Here is a 22,310-nt window from a genome sequence, read left to right on the forward strand (position 1 = left end):
AATTTCCTGTGTTACTTCAGTCTGCAGTAATGATAGCAATAAAAAGCAACAAACCAGAAAGAAATATATGTGAATAAATCAAAATCAATTCAAGGGTATAGTACCTAAATGCATTTAATGTTTTGGAGTAATACAAAAAAAGTGGCTATGGAGTTACAGAAAAGTTCAATGCCGCTGTAAAATATAATTATACATTTAAAGACACTGTAATTATATCTCTCGAGATCAATAAAGAACGTAATGAGAACGAAATGAGATAAAAAAAATTCCCTATTTAAAAAAAGCAAAAAATATAGCTATTTTTTTTACAACACAGTGAGACAGTAATGTTCCTATGTGACCTTTGTGAACCTATTCCTTTACTGCCAGTGGGTGTCGCTGTTATTTTTGCAATGTACTAAAAGCAGGACGCCATCTTTACTTTGGTCAAACGACGGTCGCGATGACGGAATTGTGTTCTCTCTTCTGATTGGAGGATAAGGTCTACGCGTAGGGTCATGTATATTTGGCGCTACCTCTACTACTCTGGCGCGTTTTTGGAATGTTGGTCTGACAATTATGTTTTTCTTACTTCCAACTTGGACGATTTGGGAAAAAATCAAATAGCATTCATGCCTCTCGTTCGTATATCCGGGATTGAAACAAGCAGGATCTGTTTACATGTTGAGCGGCAAAGTTGGAGGTATTTGAATCCAGCATTTGCTAGCTGGTTGTTTTCCTTAGCACATTTGTGTTAATGCAAGCAAACAAATGTCTATCTCTGGCTGTGGACGTCAAGACAGTACCGTAACCTGGAAACGCGGTCGAAATAAATTCTGAATTATTACCGTTTTCGGTAAGTGCTAAGCCAATACCAGCTACAATAGTTATCCAACATAGCTACATGTTTGCAGAATGTTTATTCTTCTATTCTTTATGTAGCTTTGTGTCTTTCACCTGCCTCTAATTTGTTAATATTTATGTTGCTCACGACCGCTAAGCATTGTATTTCATGTTATATTGATGTTATTTTTCCTTTTTAAATTTGTTTTTGTTAGCGATGTTATTTTTCCTTTTTAAATTTGTTTTTGTTAGTGACGTTATTTTTCCTTTTTAAATTTGTTTTTGTTAGCTCTCTCTGTTTGACAGTGTACCCGGGCGATGAGGGTTAAAATTGATTACTCCTGCACCTGCATAATCATGTAATTTTTGTAAAACCGTCTGATTGTCAAAGGAATTTTGTTGTCATCTTGTTATGCGTATTACTTTTTGCCTCAGGTACCCGAAATAGTATGGCTGGTGTGGTGGCAATGGCATCTGTTATAGAAGACTTTGACACACAGGTATTTTTACATTTATATCAAACCATTTTATTATCACGTATTGGAATAACCTCTTAACTATTGCATGTTTACAGCCTTGCAAGAAATCTAGCAAAGATGCTAGCAGTACTGTTGTCAAAACAATCACCAGCTATTTCTCTCCTATTGCTAAAGTTGTGGAGAAACCGTTCTCCCCTCCTCGCTCCAATAACATAACGGACTATTTTATCCGGCGACCTTTGACCTCCAAAGTGAAGACCAGCCTGTCAGAAGACCCTAAAGGGATTGGTGAGAGCTTAGCAGAAAAGGACACCAACGCAGATGTAGCAGTGACGAAACCAATTCCCAAACGGAAGAGAAGAGCAACTAAATCTGCTAAGAAACATCTGAAGATTGATAGCTCATCTGGTGAAGAAAGCTGCTTTGTCGTCGAAGGAGAAGATGAAAATACGAACTTGATGAAAGATTCCCCAAATGTTAGTACTGTTTTTGGCAGTGATTCAGCTGTTCTGCTAGCCCAAATTTGCACAGATGCTTTTGTTTCTAATCACTCAATAGAGAGTAAAAATATTCAGCGTGTTGAACAAACTCAAAAAGATGAATGTGACAAAGGTGGCTCCAAATGTAGGAATGATTCTTCATCTGATACTTCATCTCCAGTTGCACCTGTAACGGACAAGGTGAAAGCAGTGAAAACAAAAATTGTACGCAATTCCCGAGTGAAAAAACAAAAAGAGAAAAAACATCCTGAATCTGAGCAAAAATGTCTGGAAAATGTCAGGACAGAGGTCAATGTAAATGAAGGCTCTGAGTTGAAGAACAGCCCGGTCAGGATTTCTTTTGAGGAATTTTTGCGCAGTCAGAGTTCGGAAGAAAAGAGTATTGATATGCAGTGTGAAGGTACTAAGATAGCAAACGATGCTAACAAAATGGACCCTCACAAGGTTGACACCCCCACATCAAACGAAAATGTTGCGTCTACAGAGCTCTCTGTTCAAATCTCCCCTCGAACCATCACCATTCAGGCTCAAATGCACACCATCTCACCAGAAGAGAAAACAAGAAAACTTGAGGGGAGGGGAGCTTCACTAAAAAACAGGAGAAAGGGTGCAAGAAGTGCAGCAAAAGAAGAGCCGCATTCTCACACAGATCCTGTAAGAACCAGGCGGAAGTCCAACGTGGTCGTAGAAGAAGAGGATCTTGACCTGGCTGTACTTGAGAGTGAACCCATGCCCAAGTGTCCTGACGTAGAGAGGAGACAGTTCATGGCTGCCTTTAAACAACCTGGCTTGGAGGGATCCAAAGAAAAGATGGGTAAAAATCTGTTCAAGAATAGGCAATCTGCGCAGGATGATGTCGAGGAAAATGACATTCAGGAAAACAAAATTGCAAGAAAAACAAAATCACAAAGAAAGAACCAAAAAGCAGCGGCTCGAGCCGCCGCCTCATCCAAGTCCTCAGTGGAAACTTTATCTATAAAATCTGATGAGCAGCCAGATGCTTCCTTTAATCCCTCAAACACAGTTTTAAGAAGGTCCCGAAGAGAGGCTGTCTCGACGCAGGCCCCCCAAACATCAGAAACAACACCTGTCAGTAACAGACGAAAGCTAGATAGGGATAAGAATTCTGCAAAGGGATCTTCTAAATTATCACGCCATAAGAAATCTAAGTATGGAGTGTACGAAGCCAAGATCGTCTGTCCACCTGATTCCAAGGAAAACCCAATCAGGTAATGCATGATTATTGTTGAGAGTTTGTACTGATGAAAATTATACCAACGAATTCACAATACCATTGTATTGTGTTCCATTAGGATCAAATTGAGACGAGTTCATCAAACTGTATCTGAGGGTAGCAAAAATTCTTTTTTGCCTTCGAATGTAAGTAAAGAGTCGTGTAAGGATTATAATCTGTTTTGTATAGACTGAAATGGTGCTCAAAGCTTGTCTTCATTCTCTTGTTTGTTCCAAGGCATCAGATAACTCCAAAAAACAAATTAAGGCGAAAAAGTTGGTGAAGAAAGCTAAAGCCATTCAAAAGGTTAAGAGAGATGCAGTTGATAACAAGAGCACATTGAGGCGATCATCAAGGACCGAGGCTATCATCTTGAAGACCTATTGTGACGATGAGGTAGGATTTATCATTTATGTGATTTAAAAAAATACACATGAACATTTCATGGTGGAGTCATGACTTGTAACTTTAATCTTGATCTCATTCTGTTTCCTCCCTGCAGGGTGACCTGAGTGCTTCTCCTCAAATGAGACTCAAAAAAAATAAGACTAAGAAGCCTCTCCGTAATCTAAATGATGTACTGGGCAAAGTGGCCATAGCTCCTCCAGGTAGCGTTTCCCACTATTTATTAGCTTTGAATGCCCATAAGCTTGGTTTAAACTTTTTCCCACTATTTATTAGCTTTGAATGCCCATAAGCTTGGTTTAAACTTTGAGTCGTTGAATGGTTCTGCATTGTCTTTCTAAAAGACTCCAAGGGTATCCAGGAGAAGAAGGCCAGTAAAGCATCTGCTGTGATTTCTATCTTCGATGAGAGCAGCCAGCAGAGCTCTGAAAACTCCCAAGATGATGTGCAGTTCAGGGCTCGCAGAGAGTTTCTGAGGAGTGGCCTACCTGAATCATTCAAGAAAAAAATAGCCAAGGCTGCTGCCACCAAGGAGACCTACACCCTTTCCTGTTCCTCTTTCCAACCAGTTGTGCACGTGATGCAAATTCCCAATGGTAGACAATAGCTGAATCTTTTTTTCAGTTTGTCAATATTACTGTGGAGCCTCGATTTTCGTGAGTGTTTGATTAATGGATTTGTGCCGACTACATTTACAGATTGTCCTCTATGGAATCTACCCTGGCCCAAGTCTCCTCAACTGGGCTGCCTCAAAGATCTTAGCATTCAATTGCCTGATCCCCCACTACATGGAAACAGTCCCCTTTGCCTAGAGACAAAACCTGAACGTGGAATTTTTCGTGAACGAGTAAGTTAAGCATTAGAAACGTTCAGTTTGCTGCTCGCTTGCTGACCGTCCTAAATCTGAACCATTTGTACAGCTCTGCCTGTTGTGGCTATTCAACTCCTTTTGTTTTAAATGATGCTTTTGTAGCATTCTGGTTGGAGTCTTCATATGTCTGAAGATGTTCGTCAGCTTCTGGTAGAGGAGATCCGCACCTCGAACCCTCTCTTCCTCGGTGAGACGTTCATGTCCCGGTTTATGGCCAGACGTGCTGATCGCAAGCAACACTCAGGTAAGTCTGAAAAGTGACCGAGTGTCCACATTTGACGACTTCACATTTTTGGTCATGTAAGCTACACTTGTGTAACAAATGTAAATATTGTGGCCTACCTGACTCAAAATGTGTTGTTCAGAAATGTGACTGATCAGTATTCATCTCTCTAAATCTAAAGTTACTATTTAATTACTACTATAAAATGTACATGTATTAGTACTACTACCAAAAATAACAATTACTACTAACGTTACTATTACAGAGCCGGCTAGCAAGCTGTTGTCTCCTGAGCAAGTGGGAGGAAAGAGGAAGAGAATGGAGGATAAGGTGGCAAAAGTAGCTAAGAAACAGCGAGCTGCCCATCACAAAGGAAACACTTTCAACCTTGAGCCAGAAGCGTCAAGCAGGACACGCTGCATGAGACAAACCCAGAGATCTATGTTGGATAAGGCTAAAGACAAGTCTTTACATGCAACAGAAGATGATGATGTTGTTGTGCTTGATGATTTGTGTGAGGACACTGAGAAGAAAGGTGAGGTAACTTTTTGGGGGAGGGAGGTTGATATATACATATAAATATCTAAAAGCAAAATAAAAGAACTTTGGTGTTCTTCACAGTTGAGGCAAAGGAGGATCTGTTGTGGACGGAAAAATATCAACCTCAGCTTTCCAGTGACATCATTGGCAACACGGCATCAGTGCGGAGGCTGCATAGGTTTGTATCAAAATGTTTTACTTTTGATGTTGAAATCACCAATTATTTCTTGCCTTTTTGTGAAGTTGGCTTAAGGAATGGAAACTCCGCGCAGATAGGGAAGAGAGAAGTAAGCAGAGCGTTAAGAAACAAGAATCAGGCGGCAATGGTATGTTCTTTTAAATGATTTTTTCCTCTCTTTCTGAAATTGAAATTAATACTATTTCAGTAAAGTGAACATCTTAATATTTGTAATTGTTGCAGATTCTGATTGGGACTCCAAAGATGAGGAGTCCCTGCCTCCAGAGGATTTTCTGTGCAATACAGTCCTTATTACTGGACCGACGGGAATAGGAAAAACTTCCACAGTGTATGCTTGCGCTCAAGAGTTGGGCTTTAAGGTGCAGAAAGAACATTTATTACTCATCCAATGGTTGCCCGCAGGCTTTCAGTCACGTGTCTTTGTCGTTCCTGGTTTTCCAAGGTGTTTGAGGTGAACGCTTCATCCCAACGGAGTGGCCGTCTGATTTTGTCGCAGCTCAAAGAGGCCACTCAGTCGCACCAAGTGGACAACAATGGAGTCAATGCCAATAAGCCGGCGTACTTTAACAGTTATGGCACAAGTAGCTGCACTGGCAAGCATGGATCATCTCCAAGTATGTAAAACATGGCTTTAACAAGGTCTCGCAGATACTGTTAAGTCAACCTAACTCGTTTAATTTCTTTATCGTTCAGGGAAGGTGAACTGTCCACGCAATGTTGTCTCATCTCCAAGGAAACCTCCCAACTCCCCAAGAGCAGCTAAGGGAGTAGGTCTGGCTCCAACTTCTTTAGCCAACTTTTTCAAAGTAGGCCGACCTAGTAAGAAGGAACCACTGAGCACTAAGCAGGATGTTCAAGACGGTAAATAACTTCCAACTTGTATTCCATTAAAACTAAACAACTTTGTAGTATTTATTAGTATTATCATTTTCTTTCATCCTAAATAGCTTCCAAGAAAGAGGGGGACACTAAGAAAGAAAAAATCACAGTAAAATCCCCCAAGCCATCTGCAACAAAGGAGAAGAACGAGCAGAGTAAGAAGACGGCCACCTCGCTCATTTTATTTGAAGAAGTGGATGTTATTTTTGAAGAAGATTCTGGATTTCTTGCTGCCATCAAGACATTCATGAGTACAACCAAAAGACCCGTCATCCTTACCACCAGTGGTTAGTAGAAATGGAGAGAACATTTTGCTTTTGCTGTTTGTGCTGTTTTGGTTTATTTGTATAAAATATTTTCTCAGATCCAGCATTTGGCACTGTGTTTGATGGCAACTTTGAAGAGATATATTTCCAAAGACCCTCTTTGGTGAGTGAGGGCCTCCTTTAGGGTGCAATCAGCACATTTAAATCGTGCCTAACAATCTCTCTGTCTCAGTTGGATGTGAGCAACTACCTGCGCCTGTTGTGTCTGGCTGAGGACACGAGGACTGATCAGCGGGATGTCAGCACGCTGCTTGAACTCAACGACTGTGACATCAGGCAGAGCTTGTTGCAGCTGCAATTCTGGATTCGCAGTGGAGGGGGGTGCCAGAAAGTAAAGCCAGAGACTGGTGGGGAAGCATCAGACACGGGTTCACTGTCTCCGTGTGAAAGCGGCTGTAGTGAGAGCCGGCTCGGTCTACTAAATATTGAACCTGAGAGAAACGTTTGGGAGCTGCTTCGGGTAAATATTATTGTCACGCAATTAAATCAAAGTTTATACAGTACATTTCATCTCCATTGAGTCCATTTTGCATCAACAGAGTCAAACGCATGAGATGGCATCCTGGGAGCTTCTCCTGGATAGCACTCGACGAGGAGTTCACTTGCTCTACTCCAACATAGAGAGCCTCTTACCATTACCACGCACACAGTTAACCCCCACTTACAAACCGGAGCCCTCCTCTGTTAGCACTCATACTTGCCTGCAGTCGGACCCCCTGCCTTCCCATGCAAGGCAGCTGCACTCGTCTGAGTCGGCAGATAGCTCAGATGATGCGAGTCCTGTTAAAGTGTCCTATGGAATGAAGAAGAAAAAGAGGAGACGATGCCTGCCTGGCCAAGATGGGCAGCTCTCCGACTCTGACTCAGAGGAGAGTTTCCTCTCTCTTAGCAAGCAGCAAGAGCGACCTCGGGCCAAAGAAGAACCCAGTGAAATGTTAGTTCCACAAATGGAAAAGAGGAAACCGCTGACTCCCACTGAACGTCTTAAGAGCGTGCCTGTTTCTAAGTGTCTTGAATCAATAAGCGACTTTTTCAATGACATGTCTGACATAGACTCTTTACTTGCTCATCACAATAGTGATGTTGACAGAGGTCGTCTGCAAGACTTGGTCAGCACAACACCGAAGGACGGTATGACTGATGAGTGCAGGGTTGAGTCGGACACGTTGAGCTATGTGATAGGCCAGCGTGTACTGGAGATCCAAAGCGCGGTAGAGGCGCTGAGCTTCAGCAAATGTCGGCTCGCTGTAGCAGAGGCCTGGGACCGAGCTCAACAGCTTGAGAAGCAGCTGGTGGAGAACGCTGTGGAAGAACTCACCCTCCCTGTCCCGTCCTCTCATTATGAAAATTACAGCTTTACCCAAAGCAGCCTCCATCGACCCCAGTGAGTTCATCAAATATTTATGAAACATAACCATTGGTTTTTGTGAGCGTCTTCCTGAGTATGATTTATTCCAGGATGGTGCAGCAGAGAAAAGATGTGATGGATAGTGTGGTGGTCAGAGGACCATTTTGTACTCTTGGCAACAGATCTGCAGCTGCTGTGGACTACTTGCCAGCTCTGCGGACCATCTGCAGGTCAGAGCAGATGAAGGAACAAGGAAAAGTGAAGCGAAGGTAAGACGGCAGTACCAGGATGTGAAGAAGCACCTGGTTCTTCATAAGCTGCTATAAATAACTAAAACAGTTTAGCCCATGCTGTAAGGTCTTCTCTTCTTTCTTCAGGTTTCTACACTACCTGGACTCCATCCACATGGGTCTTCACAAGAACACTCTCCAATACCTTTCCACAGACTTTCCATAATCCTCGAATAACACCGTACTTGTGAATCTAAGGAGAATTATTTTCCAATTAAGGGTTATAGGTGAACACAATGAAATTAGGCACCTATTATATAGTAAGTGTTGTTTTGATGGGTTGCAAAAAGTTAACTACACTTATTGGCTTACCTGGTGACACGTGGTAAAAAATCACTTTTTATATTAGGTAATTCACTAAGGATATTGTGTCCAGTGAAATCTTAGATGGAAATGACTACTTCACTGCCCACAAAAACAATGTTCTGGAATCACCTGGCTCACTTGTAGCATTGCACCCAACACAGCTTATGAAAAATAGTACTAAAATAACCATGTTGGGTCCCATTGATGGTAATAAATGACCAATCAATTTGAAATGGCAGGGTCGGTTGGTCGGAGGCGAATAAACTCATTTTTATTTGCTGCCTAGTCTATATATAATAGTCTAATGTACTTGTGACAAACAAAATTCAGCACAGGAATGAAAAGAGTCACATGATAGGACTGCATTGTCAAGGGCACGGAAAGTTGTTGTTTTTTGTACATATGTATTTTGTACTCTGCGGTAATTATATAATATTCTATAACTTGAATTTTTAAATTGTTTTTAGTTATACCAATTGATTCTTAGGCAAACGTCTCTGAAAACAATTGCATGATTTTGATTGTGAAAAATAGTAAGAAATCTGTAATCACTGTAAAAATTGCAACTGGTCGTATAATGTATAAAATGTCTTCATTTTTTTGCTGGTTTTAAGCCACAGATTTCACTCAAATTTTTTTAACAAATATTTTTTCCTGCCTTAAATTTATACACTTACACTTGAAATTGTTTTGGACAAATAAAGTTGTAATCAAAGTTTTACAAACTATGCAACAGGAGGAGTCTTTTATTGGTGTGTCAGAAAAATTCTTGACACTTCCCTGCTGTAGAAATGGTCTGAAGAGGAAGGACCACCATGTGTTGTGACATTACCCATCGCTCGCAAGTTCCACTTTTGTATTTTAGACCTTTACTGTATTTCATTTCACTCTTGTGTAACCATGTAGGCACCATGATTCTTTCTGGGGGTGCCGTGCGTCGGACAACTTGCGAAGCAGCATGACAAACTGGGAGCGAAACAAAAGGATCTTATTGGAGCTGGTTAAGCTCCCGGAAAACAGTTTTTGTGCAGACTGTGGAGCACCCGGTGAGGCCAGTGTGTGCTCTTAAGAGTTTTCAGATTTTCTCTTTGTGATTGTTGTGGTAAGACCACAAACTAACCTATATAATTGTCTTTTTCCCCATAAGATCCGGACTGGGCGTCTTACAAACTGGGATTGTTTGTGTGCCTGATTTGTTCTGGTATTCACCGAAACCTGTGCAGCCGAGTCAAGTCTATAAAGCTTGACAACTGGGAAGACAAGCTTGTGGAAGTATGCTATTTGTATATGTATTTATATTTAATAATTCTTTGGATGAAGAATAATTATTTGAAATAATTGAGAGTACCTAATTATTATTTTTTGGGTTGTTGGGGGAAGTTGATGAAATCCAGTGGCAATGCTAGAGCCAAAGCTTTGTATGAAAAAGCACTTCCTCTTTACTACTACCAACCAACGCAAACAGACTGTGTGTAAGTATTATTTTTTTGTTTTCAGGAAATCTGTATTTTAAGGCCACATCTAATAGGATTAAAACAAAAATAGAGATCTACATATTTGACGGCATCACAGAAAAAAATATGATTAGTAATGTATGCTCAATATGTATCTGTCCATAAATAAATCTCAAAATGAAGGCTTTGATTACCCTTAAAAATGTTGTTCAAAAGTGTTACAATTCCTGCATTTTTGTCCAGTTACTGTTAACATGCTAAATCTTATATATGAGGGAAAATTCTGCTACAAGTTCGCTGCTCTCGATGGAAATGTTTTGATTCTAAATGTACATACCTATATCCATCAATTTTGTTTGTACCTCCAGAGTCTTAAGAGAGCAGTGGATTCGAGCCAAATATGAAAGGTTGGAATTCACAGGGGAGACCAAGTATCCACCTCCATCTTATACCACAGGTCCTCTTTTAGTCTTCACTCTTCCCATCATGAGTTTTCTACAATACACGTGTCATTTTTTAAAATTTGATTCCAGGCTTCTATGAAGGGATGCTGTGGAAGAAAGGAAAGGAGAATACTCAGTTTCTGCAGAGAAAGTTTGTTCTATCTGAGCGTGAATTCACACTGGCTTACTACAACAAAGAAAATGTGAGATACTTTCAAGTATTGAGGTGTGCTCTGTAAATCAAAACTGATTTTATTTAGGAGTCCAAAGGTCCAAAGGCCCTCATCTCCATCAAGCACTTGAATGTAACATTTCAGCCAGAGAAGATTGGTCATCCCCATGGGATGCAGATTACTTACCTTGACAACGACCACACCAGGAGTCTATATGTGTATCATGAGAGCCCCGAGGTACAATGGCTGATCATCCAAATATAAGTGACATTTGCTCTTATTTCATTGACTGATGTGTTCATTTTCCTTTTGTATCGTAGGAAATAGTCACATGGTACAATGCCCTACGTGCAGCTCGCTATGCTTATCTCAAGACGGCATACCCGACCGGTACAGAAGCTGATGTAAGAATACTCAGTCTACTTTTTTTCCCACTAATGGTTGTGAAGCACTGAGCCTTTAACTCTCATTGTCAGCTGATATCGAATATAACACCCAATTACCTTAAAGAGGGATACATGGAAAAGACCGGGCCATCGGTAAGTACACTTAAATCACTTAAACCAATTGCTAGGTGTGTGCTTTGATTTTTATTTGGCATAATATGGCCACCCACATTCATACATTTTAAGAAGTATTCATACAAGAATTTGTTTGGTCACAGGCTAATTCTCCTTCAGAGGAAAAGAATCCAATCAATATGTTCTTTTTATTTTACTGACTAATGAAAAAAATGTAGGGCCAAATTTGTTTTTGTTTTTCTCGCACATATCACACCACATTTCAATTTTGAGAGCATTTCATAAGAATTGGGTATACGTAATATTAAACTAGTTGCTTGAATCTCATTTTTTTTCAGTTCACTTGGTCGTGTGCAGTTTTTATATCAACTATTTGCAATTATTGATTAAGTTAAATCTATGAAAAAAATTCAAATTCTGTTTTATTTTTTCATTGTATATTAATATGCTTGTAGTGTGTGTTCTTATATACATGATTTTATGATTGCCAGCAGAGGGAACCTTTCAAAAAGAGGTGGTTCATTTTAGACTCTCAAAATAGAAAGTTACTCTACTTCAAAGGCTGTTTGGTAAGAACAAATTATTGTATTAATTTACAGTCAACAGTGTCATTGAAATTATTGCATGTCTAAATGTCCATTCCTCACAAATATTGCAGGATGCTGAAGAGCAGGGGGTCATCTTCCTAGGCACAGAAAACAACAATTACTCTGTCAGAGACTGCGTCCCAAAGCGACCCCGTGGAAACAAGTGGAAGTTCGGCCTGATGGTGGAGACGCCCGAGAGGCAATTTGTCTTCATGTGTGAGCACGAGAGTGAGCAAAGAGAATGGTTGAAATCCCTTAGACAAGTTATGTCTAGGCCGATGGCGCCACATGATTATACCAGTAAGTGTGAGAATACACGTTTGGGATTAAGTTATATGTAACAAATGTCAAATAAATTTTTGTTTGTCTTTGCAGCAGAGGCCAACATCAGGAATAAGCGATGAAAAGTGGAACGGGTGAATGGAAGCAGGATTTAGAATTTGAAAGTGGCCGAATCTGAATGGACAACTCCAGGGTTCACTGCATCAACTGTGTTTGCATCATCCATAATCAAATCACATAACATTGTATTGAGAAATTTTAATGATGAAATTATATAAATATATAATTATTCTTCATCAGAATCTGTGTGTTGAATTTAATTTTTGATATATAGTTCAGACACCCATTACCCTAATTAAATCAATAAATAACTGCAGTTCCCCTTGTTGCCACCCGAGGGCAGCATTACGCGTTTTATAACTTATGAAGTTTGTCCTCTGAGGTATCGCCGTAGTTGCCGGGTAGTGGAGGTCAGGCGTGCTCATGATACAACTGCGAAATGCTATGGAACCGCCCAAAACGTGAATTCCATTCAAAAATCGTGACGCGTATAACTCTGCTATTTTTAAAATGCAATGCACCTGAGCTAAGAAAGTGCTCGCCGTGACGAAAGGCGTGAGGAACGTTGAGATCGACACGGTAAAACGACCGTCCGTTTTGTCCTACAAAGGCTCCCAGTTTGACACAAGCTGGGCCTGAAGACAGAAGACAAACTGCAGAACAGGTGACAATTAAAGTGCAACTTCATGAGGAAATAGACTGGAGTTAAATCTGGAGAAAGGACCATTTCAACATGAGGAAGGACGTGAGGATACTTCTTGTTGGGGAACGTAAGTAGCGATTGTTTGCAATGTGGCTCGGCTGCAAAGCGCTTTATCCGCTTATAGTGTGGGCTAGCTAGGAGGCTAATGGCTAGCGCCCGTGTGTGTTAGTGTGTAGCAACTAAGATGAAATAAAACATCTTAAATGCACACCAGTTCTTGCCATAATTGCACTGGAGGAGTTAAATTTTATGACAATACGTGTAGACTTTGCTCACATTCTGAGACTACTCTTGATTCCTAACTGATCGACTGTTGTGAATCTGTTGATTTTATAGTCAGTTCAAAAAACACCCTCATTTTAACATAGTATATTTAATGTGATCTTTGCTAATTACTAAACACCTGGCTTTATTGATTTTTTATATTTTTGTTTGTATTCTTTATCCATAGCCAAGGTAGGGAAGACATCATTGATCATGTCCCTGGTCAGTGAGGAGTTTCCTGATGAGGTAATATTTATAGTAGATCCAAGTTCAGTTAAATAGTATATTGAATTTGGGGAATATTTTGCTTATGATGAGTCCCCCCTATCTGCCAGGTTCCTCTGCGAGCTGAGGAGATCACCATCCCTGCAGACGTCACCCCAGAAAGGGTCCCCACACACATTGTGGATTATTCAGGTACAGTTTTTTTGGTTCATGGCAGTATGAAGAAAGAGAGTCGGTAACGCATCCAGGTTTCAAATCTGGTCTCTGGTCCTCCTGTGTAGATTTCTTAGTCACCGCTACTGATTTACAATATGCTGTGATGCAATTATTGACATGTAAAACCCTTTTTCTTGCAGAAGCTGAGCAGTCAGATGAGCAACTATATCAAGAAATATCTAAAGTTGGTTACATTTTTTTTTTAAATATACTCGACTGTTTTTCTTTCCATTTTAAATGAAAAAAATGACTCTGGACTATTTCCCATTTGCAGGCAAATGTCATCTGCATAGTATATTCGGTCAACAACAAGAAGTCAATTGAAAAGGTAAGCAAGTTTCCACCCTAGGCTTCTGTTGATTTAGCTCGGGTGTTCCTCAGACCATGGAATTGCATGATAGGAATATTTACACAATCCAATGAGAAAAAATACAAGATTTATTCATGTAACTTTCATCCTACAAATCAGCATTATCCATTTGAATAGTGATTTTGATTGTGTACTTAATTCTACAGGGTTACCAGTGTGTGTAGTTTGATTTAAAGTGAGTGTTTAATGTTGTTCTCGTCTCTCAAAGGTGACAAGCCATTGGATTCCTCTCATCAATGACAGAATAGACAAAGACAGCAGGTGTGCTTTTTTATATTTATCTTGGCTCTCATTTCAATTGTGCTGGTTGCACCTTGTTGAAAATCCCGTCAAAATAATTTGGTCTAAATACCCCAGTATTTGTGGCCGGTCATGACTCTTTGATGCTTATATCAAACTTTTTCTTAGGGTGCCCTTGATTCTTGTTGGCAACAAGTCTGACCTGGTGGAGCACAGTAGCATGGAGACTATCCTCCCTATCATGAATCAATACCAGGACATTGAGACGTGCGTAGAGGTGAGAGAACATGAATCGACTGTTAGACGACCCTTACACTTAAAACATAAGCGGGTCTGTTTATAACTTGTAACGCCGGGGGGGGCTTGCTGCTAAGCTCAAACACCAACCACACCGAGCCCCGCTTCCAAGTATCCTTTTGACCAACGCCCGATCCATCACCCACAAAATGGATGAGTTGGAACTTCGTATTGCTACCAACAGCTTTGTTAGAAACTGTAATATTATTATCATCTCCGAAACGTGGCTACACCCGCATATCCCTGACGCGGCGGTATCGCTAGCTAGCCGAACGCTTTTTCGCAACGACCGTTCTAAAGTATTAACAGGCAAAAGCAAGGGCGGTGGACTGTGCATGTATGTACATAATGAATGGTGTTGCGACAGTAAAATTATTGACACTCACTGTTCCCCGGATTTAGAGTTATTAGCAATTCGATGTAGGCCCTATTATCTTCCAAGAGAGCTTACCGTTGTCATAGCAACGGCTATCTATATACCTCCGAATGCTAACGTTAACACGGCGCTTAACCTCCTGCTAGCGGCTGTTAACAAACAACAGCTTGCTCACCCCGATGGAGTTTTTATTGTCGCTGGTGATTTCAACAAGGCGTGTTTAAAGACTGTTTTACCTAAGTTTATTCAATACGTAAATTGTAATACTAGAGGAGACAAAACTCTTGACCATGTCTATTCTAACATCAAACATGCTTACAAAGCCACTTCCCTACCCCACCTAGCTGGATCAGATCACCTCTGCCTATCTCTCACCCCCGCTTACACTCCACTCCGGAGGCAAACAACGCCACAAATAAAGACAATAAAAACTTGGCCCGACAACGCACTCTCTCAGCTGCAGGACTGCTTTTCCCGCACCAACTGGGAACTTTTTGTACAAGACAACCTCCAGGACTACACGGACTCTGTTCTTTCTTACATAAAAACCTGCATCGACAACGTCACTATAGATAAACGAATACGGGTTTTTCCTAACCAAAAACCCTGGATGACCAATGAGACACAGGCACTCATCAAATGCCGTAATTCCGCCTTTAGATCAGGGGACAAGATAAAATATAGCGCTGCCAGAGCTGAGCTGAAAAGAGGCATTAAAAAGGCCAAGGCAGCATATACCAAAAAAATTGAGGAGCACTTCACAGAAAATAACCCAAAGAAGATGTGGCAAGGAATACGACATATAACCAACTACAACAACAATACTATGTCTGTTAATGCAGATGCCTCACTAGCGGAGAATTTGAACCGTTTCTTTGCCCGCTTTGAGACTGATAAATCAGGCCCAGTCTCAACACCCCCACCACCACCCTGCAGCAATACACTGACGTTCCGGGAACAGGAAGTGAGACTGGTAATGCGGTCTGTGAACACCAGGAAGGCTGCGGGCCCTGACGGAGTACCTGGGAAGGTGCTCAAAGCCTGTGCTGACCAGCTGGCTGGAGTCTTCACAAATATTTTCAATTGTTCCCTGCAACTATCCATCATTCCATCTTGTCTGAAATCTGCCACCATCATCCCTGTCCCCAAAAAGCCAACCATTGGCAGCATGAATGATTATAGGCCTGTTGCCCTCACGCCTGTGATCATGAAGTGCTTTGAAAAGTTGGTAGCCCGCCATATCAGGAATACAATCTCTCCCTCAATTGACCCTCACCAGTTTGCTTACAGGGCAAACAGGTCCACTGATGATGCTATTGCCATTGCTCTTCATACAGCACTGAGCCATCTGGAACACCCTGGGAACTACGTGAGGATGCTCTTCATTGACTACAGCTCAGCCTTCAATACCATAAAACCGGACATTCTGACTGACAAACTCTCCCACCTTGGACTATCCTCTTCAATCTGCTGCTGGATAAAGGACTTCTTGACCAACCGCCCACAGACTGTTAGACTTGGTCCCCACCTCTCTTCCTCCATTACACTAAGCACTGGCTCCCCTCAAGGCTGTGTACTGAGTCCTCTTCTGTACTCCCTGTACACCTACGACTGTGCACCCACCCACCAGTCTAACGCCATCATCAAATTCGCTGACGACACCACTGTGGTCGGACTCATCTCAGGAGGGGATGAGTCGGCTTACAGGGATGAGGTCAACAATTTGTCTTCGTGGTGCTCGGTGAACAATCTCACACTGAACACCACGAAAACTAAAGAAATAATCCTGGACTTTCGCAAACACGGCACAGATCTGGCCCCACTCCTCATAAATGGAGTATGTGTAGACAGGGTCCAGTCCTTTAAATTCCTGGGGGTCCACGTCACGGACAAGCTCTCATGGTCTACAAACACCACGGCAGTGGTGAAGAAGGCTCAGACACGACTCCATTTCCTCAGGGTGCTCAGGAAGAACAACTTGGGCTCCAATCTTCTGAGAACCTTCTATAGAACCACTGTAGAGAGCATCCTGGCGTACGGCATCACAGTGTGGTACGCTGGAAGCACGGCGGCAGACAAAAAGGCCATGCAGAAAGTGATTAACACTGCCCAGAGGATTGTCGGCTGCTCTCTGCCCTCACTTGAAGACATTGCCAGCCCGCGTTACCTCAGCAGAGCCAAGCACATCATAGGGGACCCTTACCACCCTGGTCACAATCTGTTCCAGCTGCTGCCCTCTGGCAGACGCTATAGGTCCCACAAAGCTCGGACAAATAGGCTTAAGGACAGTTTTTTCCCCACATCCATCAGACATCTAAACTCGCGCTAACATACACACATTCCCTTCTGCGGCATATGATTAGATGTTTGGTTGGTGATCTGCCGCCTCCTAGCTGACTTGAAGGAAGGTAAGTGGCAGACAGTGTGCGGTAATCGAGAGGTAAGCGACCTGTATGTAATCGAGAGGTAAGCGACCTGTATTCACAACAGCGGAATGACAAATTACAAGTCCGTAACTTACACTTATTTAGGTCTTGTGCCGATTAAACGTAGCTTATGGAGAAGCACCATCAATTTCGTCACACGCAGTTTCTGCGTGTGATGACAAGTAGGCTTTTTTGTGTTGTGGTAATGACGACATGGCCTATGTCCGATTATTATTATTATTATTATTATAATGTGCTAGTCGGAATGCACCGCCTTATTACGAACCTATTTAGTTCTCGACATTGGAATGAAAGACACTTCTTCTAAGCTATAAATAAAAACCACTAAGTAGAATGGTAATTGCACAACGATATATGCCACTTGACTGACTTATGTTTATTTTTCTTTGCAAACTAATTTAAGTTATGCTGTTCATGCATATCAAGGTAACTGGAGAGAGCAACAAATATAGGTCAACCCCCCGTTAGTTGCCCTCAGGCCTTTTGACCTCTTTTTACATGATGACCATTCATATCGCTGACCGACCAGTGACCCGACCAGCAGCGTTTAAGTGCGTTGCTGTCATGAAGGAATCCAGCCGGCCGGGTATCGGGAATGTAATTCTCCACCCCTCCTTATGAGACGACTGTAATGCAAGGATAGTGTTACACTAGAGAGGACGTGAGTGTGGACATGAGATAGTGGATTTAGTTTGTACCCTCCCACATCATGTGGTTTTCGTCTGTATAGGCGTGAGAATGTGCAACACGGGTTGGCAATCACTGGTTAGTCATGAGGGTGCACAAATGGAATTGTCAAAGTGTGAAGCCAGCCTTTTAAAATGGCAATTCGTCAGTTTTTTAATCAGAACGTTAAATTGTGAGTTGATAATGTTAAGACACAAGTATGTTTCTGTCTTTTCTTAGTGCTCTGCCAAAAATCTGAAGAATATCTCCGAGCTGTTCTACTACGCACAGAAGGCAGTTCTCCATCCAACAGGACCTCTGTACTGTCCAGAAGAGAAGGAGGTGAGCTTTGTTGCCTGAATGTGATCTAACGGGCTTTCCTGCCTACATTTATATGTAAACTCTAACATCAATGGTTATTTGTCATACAGCTCAAGCCTTACTGTATCAAGTCTTTAACCAGAATCTTTAAAGTGTCTGACCTAGACAACGACGGCATCTTGAATGACAATGAGCTCAACTTCTTTCAGGTAATAGTTTTTACTACATATGATATAAATAAATCTGCATGTTCTGAGACATGGACAAAATGTGGAGTTTCACATGTATTTATTATATTTTTATTATATGCAGAGAACGTGTTTTAACACGCCACTGGCATCCCAGGCTTTGGAGGATGTTAAAAATGTTGTCAGAAGAAACATGGCTGATGGAGTCAAGGACAATGGCCTCACACTTAAAGGTTAGATATCATCTTATTTTATTCTAATATGACACAAATGCATCATTTCCATTCATTCTGCACTTTAGTGCACACCAGACTTATCACAAAACACATTTCATAAGATTTTTGAAAAAAACATGTTAATTCATTCCTAAAAAAAAAATGAAAATCTTTATTAAAGTTCAAATAGAGATAAATGTAACAGGTTCTCGTCCCCCCCAAAAAATCACTTTATTTGCTGACTCCGTTTTGTCCTTCATTCAGGTTTCTTGTTCCTGCACACCCTCTTCATACAGCGCGGTCGACACGAGACCACCTGGACTGTGCTCAGAAGGTTCGGTTACGATGACGACCTGGAGCTCACGCAGGAATATCTGTTCCCTGTGTAAGTGCCAGAAAATCTTAAACCTTGATTTTTTTTTTTTCACGCCAGTGATTGAGTTATGATTTATCATCCTCTCCTAGGGTCAAAATCCCTCCTGACTGCACCACAGAACTAAACCACAACGCTTACCTCTTTCTTCAAAGCGTCTTTGACAAGCACGACAAAGTAAGTGGTTAAATAAAGTATCACAAAACGTGTTTAAAAAATCATCTTTAATCAAGTATTTCACATATAGACCCTCGTTTAGCCTGCACGAGGCTAGCTTTCCGTTAAATGTACACCGAAGTTGACGTGTGGATCGATTTTCAGGACAGAGATTGTGCGCTGTCGCCAGAGGAGGTGAAGGACCTGTTCAAAGTTTTTCCCTACATGCCTTGGGGTCCCGACGTAAACCACACGGTGTGTACAAATGACCAAGGATGGATTACGTACCAGGGTTACCTCTCCCAGTGGACGTGAGTTTGTCAAATTTGAACCTGTGTAATAAATAAAAAGGAATAAAATGAAATGAATAAAAACTTTCATCCAACTGCCGTGTAGGTTAACGACTTATATGGATGTCCAGCGGAGTTTGGAGTATTTGGGTTACCTGGGTTATTCCATCATCTATGAGCAGGAGTCTCAAGCAGCAGCCATCACAGGTAGCTGACACCAGCAGTTGTGATAACAAGAGAGAATATCACTGAATTTTTTCCTCCTTTTTCTTTTCAGTGACGCGCAACAAGCGCATCGATCTGCAGAAGAAACAGACTCAGCGCAGCGTGTTTCGCTGCAACGTTCTCGGAGCGCAAGGCAGTGGGAAGAGTGGGTTTTTACAGGCCTTTCTAGGAAAGAACCTCCAGGTCAGTTGGTGAATATTGAATATTTCTCGAAACTGCAGGTTAAAACTTGTACAATGCTAATGTTATAGGAAAATTAACCCGGAAATTGGTGTTTGTGACCTTTGTTTTTGTCAACGTAGCAACAGGGGCGGATTAGAGAAGACCATAAATCATTGTATGCCATTAGCACAACTTATGTGTACGGTCAAGAGAAGTACCTGCTGGTAAGTGACTTTTACGTAATAAAAAATGGCAGAAAAAAAGTGTTTTGCAAGTCAGTCTAGAGCTTTAAAAATTTATGTTTTAGGAAATTGTGTTTAGCATGAAAAATCCTTTACAATGCTTGTTTTTGTAATACAAGCTAATACATCAAGTACAAATTGTTTAAACTGAATTTAGAGAAAAAAATATTAACCTAATATTACTTACAAGTTTGTTTGTACATGTAAATCTTTGACAAAAATCCTCTTTCAGCTTCACGAGATGAACCCAGATCTGGATTTTATGTCAGAGACGGATCTCGCTTGTGATGTGGTGTGCCTGGTCTACGACGTCAACAATCCTTGTTCTTTTGAATATTGCGCCAAAATGTTTAAGGTATGTAGACTTCTTTTAGAGCATATAACAAAAACGGGTCAATGAGTAAATGCTTTGTGCTCTCCCGGCAGCAATACTTCATGGACAGCAAGACTCCTTGCGTGGTAATCGGCGCTAAATCGGACCTGCACGAAGTCCGTCAGCAGTACAGCCTTTCTCCGCACGAGTTTTGCCGCAAACACAAGCTCCACCCGCCCCAGCCATTCACTTGCAACTCGATGAACGCCCCCAGCAAAGACCTCTACACGAGAATCACCACCATGGCCATGTACCCGTGAGTAGTGGAATCGTTTTAAGCCATTTCTCGTGCTGTATCTGCACTTGCCGGTTGTCATTCATAACTCTTCGAAGTCTTTCGTGAACTGTTCTAATCTTACGTCGCGTTGTAGTTTGGCTATTAGAGCCAAATAGCTTGCGCTAAGTCCTTCAAAACTACTTTTTCACTACCCAAAAACCCTTAGTTTATCTTTTAGGTCATTAAACAACCTTTGGAGAGGGGGAAAAAAAACATCTAAAAGGATATTAATTATAATGGAGCTGTCATACCTTGTCATTGTTTTAAGGTCTCATTCGTCCCACTAACGCATGGCTCCATGTTTGAAGCGTGTTGTCAGTGTTGCATGCGCATACATGGGTTGTCGTATGTCTTCTTCCCCCCCGCAGCCACGCCCGTCTCCGCTGCATGTGCGCCTGCAACAAGTGTACCTATTGCCTGTGTCAGAACCTCCTCAAGATGGAGTTGCTGCGCAGCTTTAAGGCCCAGCTGCGCAGGGTCGTTCATAACAGGTTCTTACATGTAGTCGTACCCTGCTTTTACGTGTAGTTGTGGAGGATCTGCAATTTCAGAGTTTTTGCTTGCTTCTTAGTCGCCCCGACAGTGCCTGCTTGTACTTGTGGTGCTTGTTATCCAACAACAAAAATCATTTGATCCCCCTTATAATCTAAGATAATTTTAGACACTAAGACGACTGTCCAATCAGGTGGCTCTTTTCATGTTTCTGCTGTGAATTTGAATTAGTTTGTCCCTTGTGTTGCCCTTTTAAAATTGCTAACTCTGCCGCTTTTGCATTGTCGTTGGACCAGGCACATGGCGCAAGCTGACCTGAAGAACTCGACGTTCTGGTTGCGAGCCAGCGTGGGTGCCACCGTCTTTGCCGTGTTGGGCTTCGCCATGTACAGAGCGCTTCTCAAACATCGGTGATGTACACCTGCGTCCTCGACTCTTGCGCTTCTTTTCTTGTCTCTCAGCCGAAAGATCAGGTTGCCTGTCGTTTGATCCCATCCACACTACATTTATCCCCCTCATTGTTCCAAGAACCTATTTTATATGCATTTAAACAAAGTGTCCATACTCCTTTTGTTTTGTTTTTTTGAGGGGGGATGTAATATGCAACTTGTGATTGCCTATCAGTCAATCCTCAGACTTTGACGTTGTTTATTTTCCCCCCCTCAGGTAAAGTATTAATAGAGGCACACAAAGGGATGAGAGTAAGTTAATAGATATGTATATGAAGTATATGATGGATGTCGTCCATAAGCATTTTAGCCAACGACCAGGTGGTCTCTAATCCCACCCGGTGGCGTCCAAACTTGACATTAACACCCATGGATGTCACACAGCCGTTTTTGTTTTAATTTATTAACATGTCAATTTATTTTCCGAGTGCTTCACATAATACAGATATATTTTCCATGTATTTTTCTATTTAGCACAGTCAAAAGATATTCTTTGCTGTTTTTAATTTGACTTGGTTTTCAATGAAAGCTTTACTTATCATTTGTTAGATTGATGCTAAACTCTGTTAGACCTTCCTAGTGTTTTCTGCCATGTTGTTATTGGTCAATTGGCGGCTAATTTCAATACAAGTCAAAGAAAGGATTTTAAATATCTGTAATAAATCACATTTACACCCAGCGATACATGTTTTGTTGTAAAAAAAAAAAAAGTAACAACCTCACTTGACATGTTGATTACAGACATGTTTACATATGTCTAAATTCACAGTATGACATCAAATTTCACATCTGAACTGGTGT

At 41.4% G+C, this 22,310-nt stretch overlaps 3 protein-coding genes across 4 annotated transcripts; all 3 read left to right on the forward strand.

Moving 5' to 3' along the window:
* Nucleotides 1-521: 521 nt before the first annotated feature.
* atad5a (ATPase family AAA domain containing 5a) lies at nucleotides 522-9,155 on the forward strand. The gene is made up of 21 exons (XM_077618746.1): nucleotides 522-682; nucleotides 1,258-1,322; nucleotides 1,397-3,030; nucleotides 3,115-3,181; nucleotides 3,273-3,431; nucleotides 3,538-3,643; nucleotides 3,785-4,036; nucleotides 4,139-4,287; nucleotides 4,414-4,555; nucleotides 4,800-5,069; nucleotides 5,156-5,252; nucleotides 5,318-5,400; nucleotides 5,496-5,632; nucleotides 5,716-5,887; nucleotides 5,967-6,134; nucleotides 6,221-6,439; nucleotides 6,517-6,581; nucleotides 6,651-6,938; nucleotides 7,018-7,862; nucleotides 7,937-8,095; nucleotides 8,204-9,155. The coding sequence occupies exons 1-21, from the start codon at nucleotides 661-663 to the stop codon at nucleotides 8,280-8,282; spliced, it is 5,178 nt and encodes a 1,725-aa protein (XP_077474872.1). The 5' UTR covers nucleotides 522-660; the 3' UTR covers nucleotides 8,283-9,155.
* A 162-nt stretch (nucleotides 9,156-9,317) lies between these two features.
* On the forward strand, nucleotides 9,318-12,116 carry adap2 (ArfGAP with dual PH domains 2). The gene is made up of 11 exons (XM_077618854.1): nucleotides 9,318-9,468; nucleotides 9,570-9,694; nucleotides 9,803-9,894; nucleotides 10,245-10,333; nucleotides 10,410-10,522; nucleotides 10,580-10,729; nucleotides 10,813-10,896; nucleotides 10,969-11,031; nucleotides 11,505-11,582; nucleotides 11,672-11,900; nucleotides 11,976-12,116. Exons 1-11 carry the CDS (start codon nucleotides 9,381-9,383, stop codon nucleotides 12,002-12,004), a joined length of 1,140 nt encoding a protein of 379 aa, XP_077474980.1. The 5' UTR covers nucleotides 9,318-9,380; the 3' UTR covers nucleotides 12,005-12,116.
* A 202-nt stretch (nucleotides 12,117-12,318) lies between these two features.
* Nucleotides 12,319-22,187, forward strand: rhot1a (ras homolog family member T1a). 2 transcript variants are annotated; one of them, XM_077618852.1, is made up of 20 exons: nucleotides 12,319-12,712; nucleotides 13,097-13,155; nucleotides 13,245-13,326; nucleotides 13,491-13,534; nucleotides 13,625-13,678; nucleotides 13,929-13,981; nucleotides 14,129-14,237; nucleotides 17,987-18,088; nucleotides 18,178-18,276; nucleotides 18,380-18,488; nucleotides 18,735-18,855; nucleotides 18,936-19,020; nucleotides 19,165-19,310; nucleotides 19,396-19,496; nucleotides 19,567-19,697; nucleotides 19,817-19,900; nucleotides 20,151-20,273; nucleotides 20,345-20,547; nucleotides 20,937-21,059; nucleotides 21,357-22,187. In XM_077618852.1, exons 1-20 carry the CDS (start codon nucleotides 12,676-12,678, stop codon nucleotides 21,472-21,474), a joined length of 1,983 nt encoding a protein of 660 aa, XP_077474978.1. In that variant the 5' UTR covers nucleotides 12,319-12,675; the 3' UTR covers nucleotides 21,475-22,187. The 2 variants fall into 2 exon arrangements, with proteins under 2 accessions (XP_077474978.1, XP_077474979.1); XM_077618853.1 differs by lacking the exon at nucleotides 20,937-21,059.
* The last annotated feature ends 123 nt before the right edge of the window (nucleotides 22,188-22,310 follow it).

This window comes from Stigmatopora argus, chromosome 14 (assembly GCF_051989625.1).
Source record: "Stigmatopora argus isolate UIUO_Sarg chromosome 14, RoL_Sarg_1.0, whole genome shotgun sequence".
NCBI lineage: Eukaryota > Metazoa > Chordata > Actinopteri > Syngnathiformes > Syngnathidae > Stigmatopora > Stigmatopora argus.

Bases quoted from the DNA above. Each gene is read 5' to 3' on its own strand.
- atad5a (XM_077618746.1), top strand. From the start codon at position 661: ATGTTGAGCGGCAAAGTTGGAG. The intron at 3,432-3,537 runs GTAGGATTTATC...TCCTCCCTGCAG, and splicing joins AGACCTATTGTGACGATGAG to GGTGACCTGAGTGCTTCTCC. The intron at 8,096-8,203 runs GTAAGACGGCAG...TTCTTTCTTCAG, and splicing joins CAAGGAAAAGTGAAGCGAAG to GTTTCTACACTACCTGGACT.
- adap2 (XM_077618854.1), top strand. From the start codon at position 9,381: ATGACAAACTGGGAGCGAAACAAAAGGATCTTATTGGAGCTGGTTAAG. The intron at 10,334-10,409 runs GTCCTCTTTTAG...ATTTGATTCCAG, and splicing joins ACCTCCATCTTATACCACAG to GCTTCTATGAAGGGATGCTG. The intron at 10,523-10,579 runs GTGAGATACTTT...GATTTTATTTAG, and splicing joins CTTACTACAACAAAGAAAAT to GAGTCCAAAGGTCCAAAGGC.
- rhot1a (XM_077618852.1), top strand. From the start codon at position 12,676: ATGAGGAAGGACGTGAGGATACTTCTTGTTGGGGAAC. The intron at 13,156-13,244 runs GTAATATTTATA...CCTATCTGCCAG, and splicing joins GTGAGGAGTTTCCTGATGAG to GTTCCTCTGCGAGCTGAGGA. The intron at 19,698-19,816 runs GTCAGTTGGTGA...TTGTCAACGTAG, and splicing joins TTCTAGGAAAGAACCTCCAG to CAACAGGGGCGGATTAGAGA.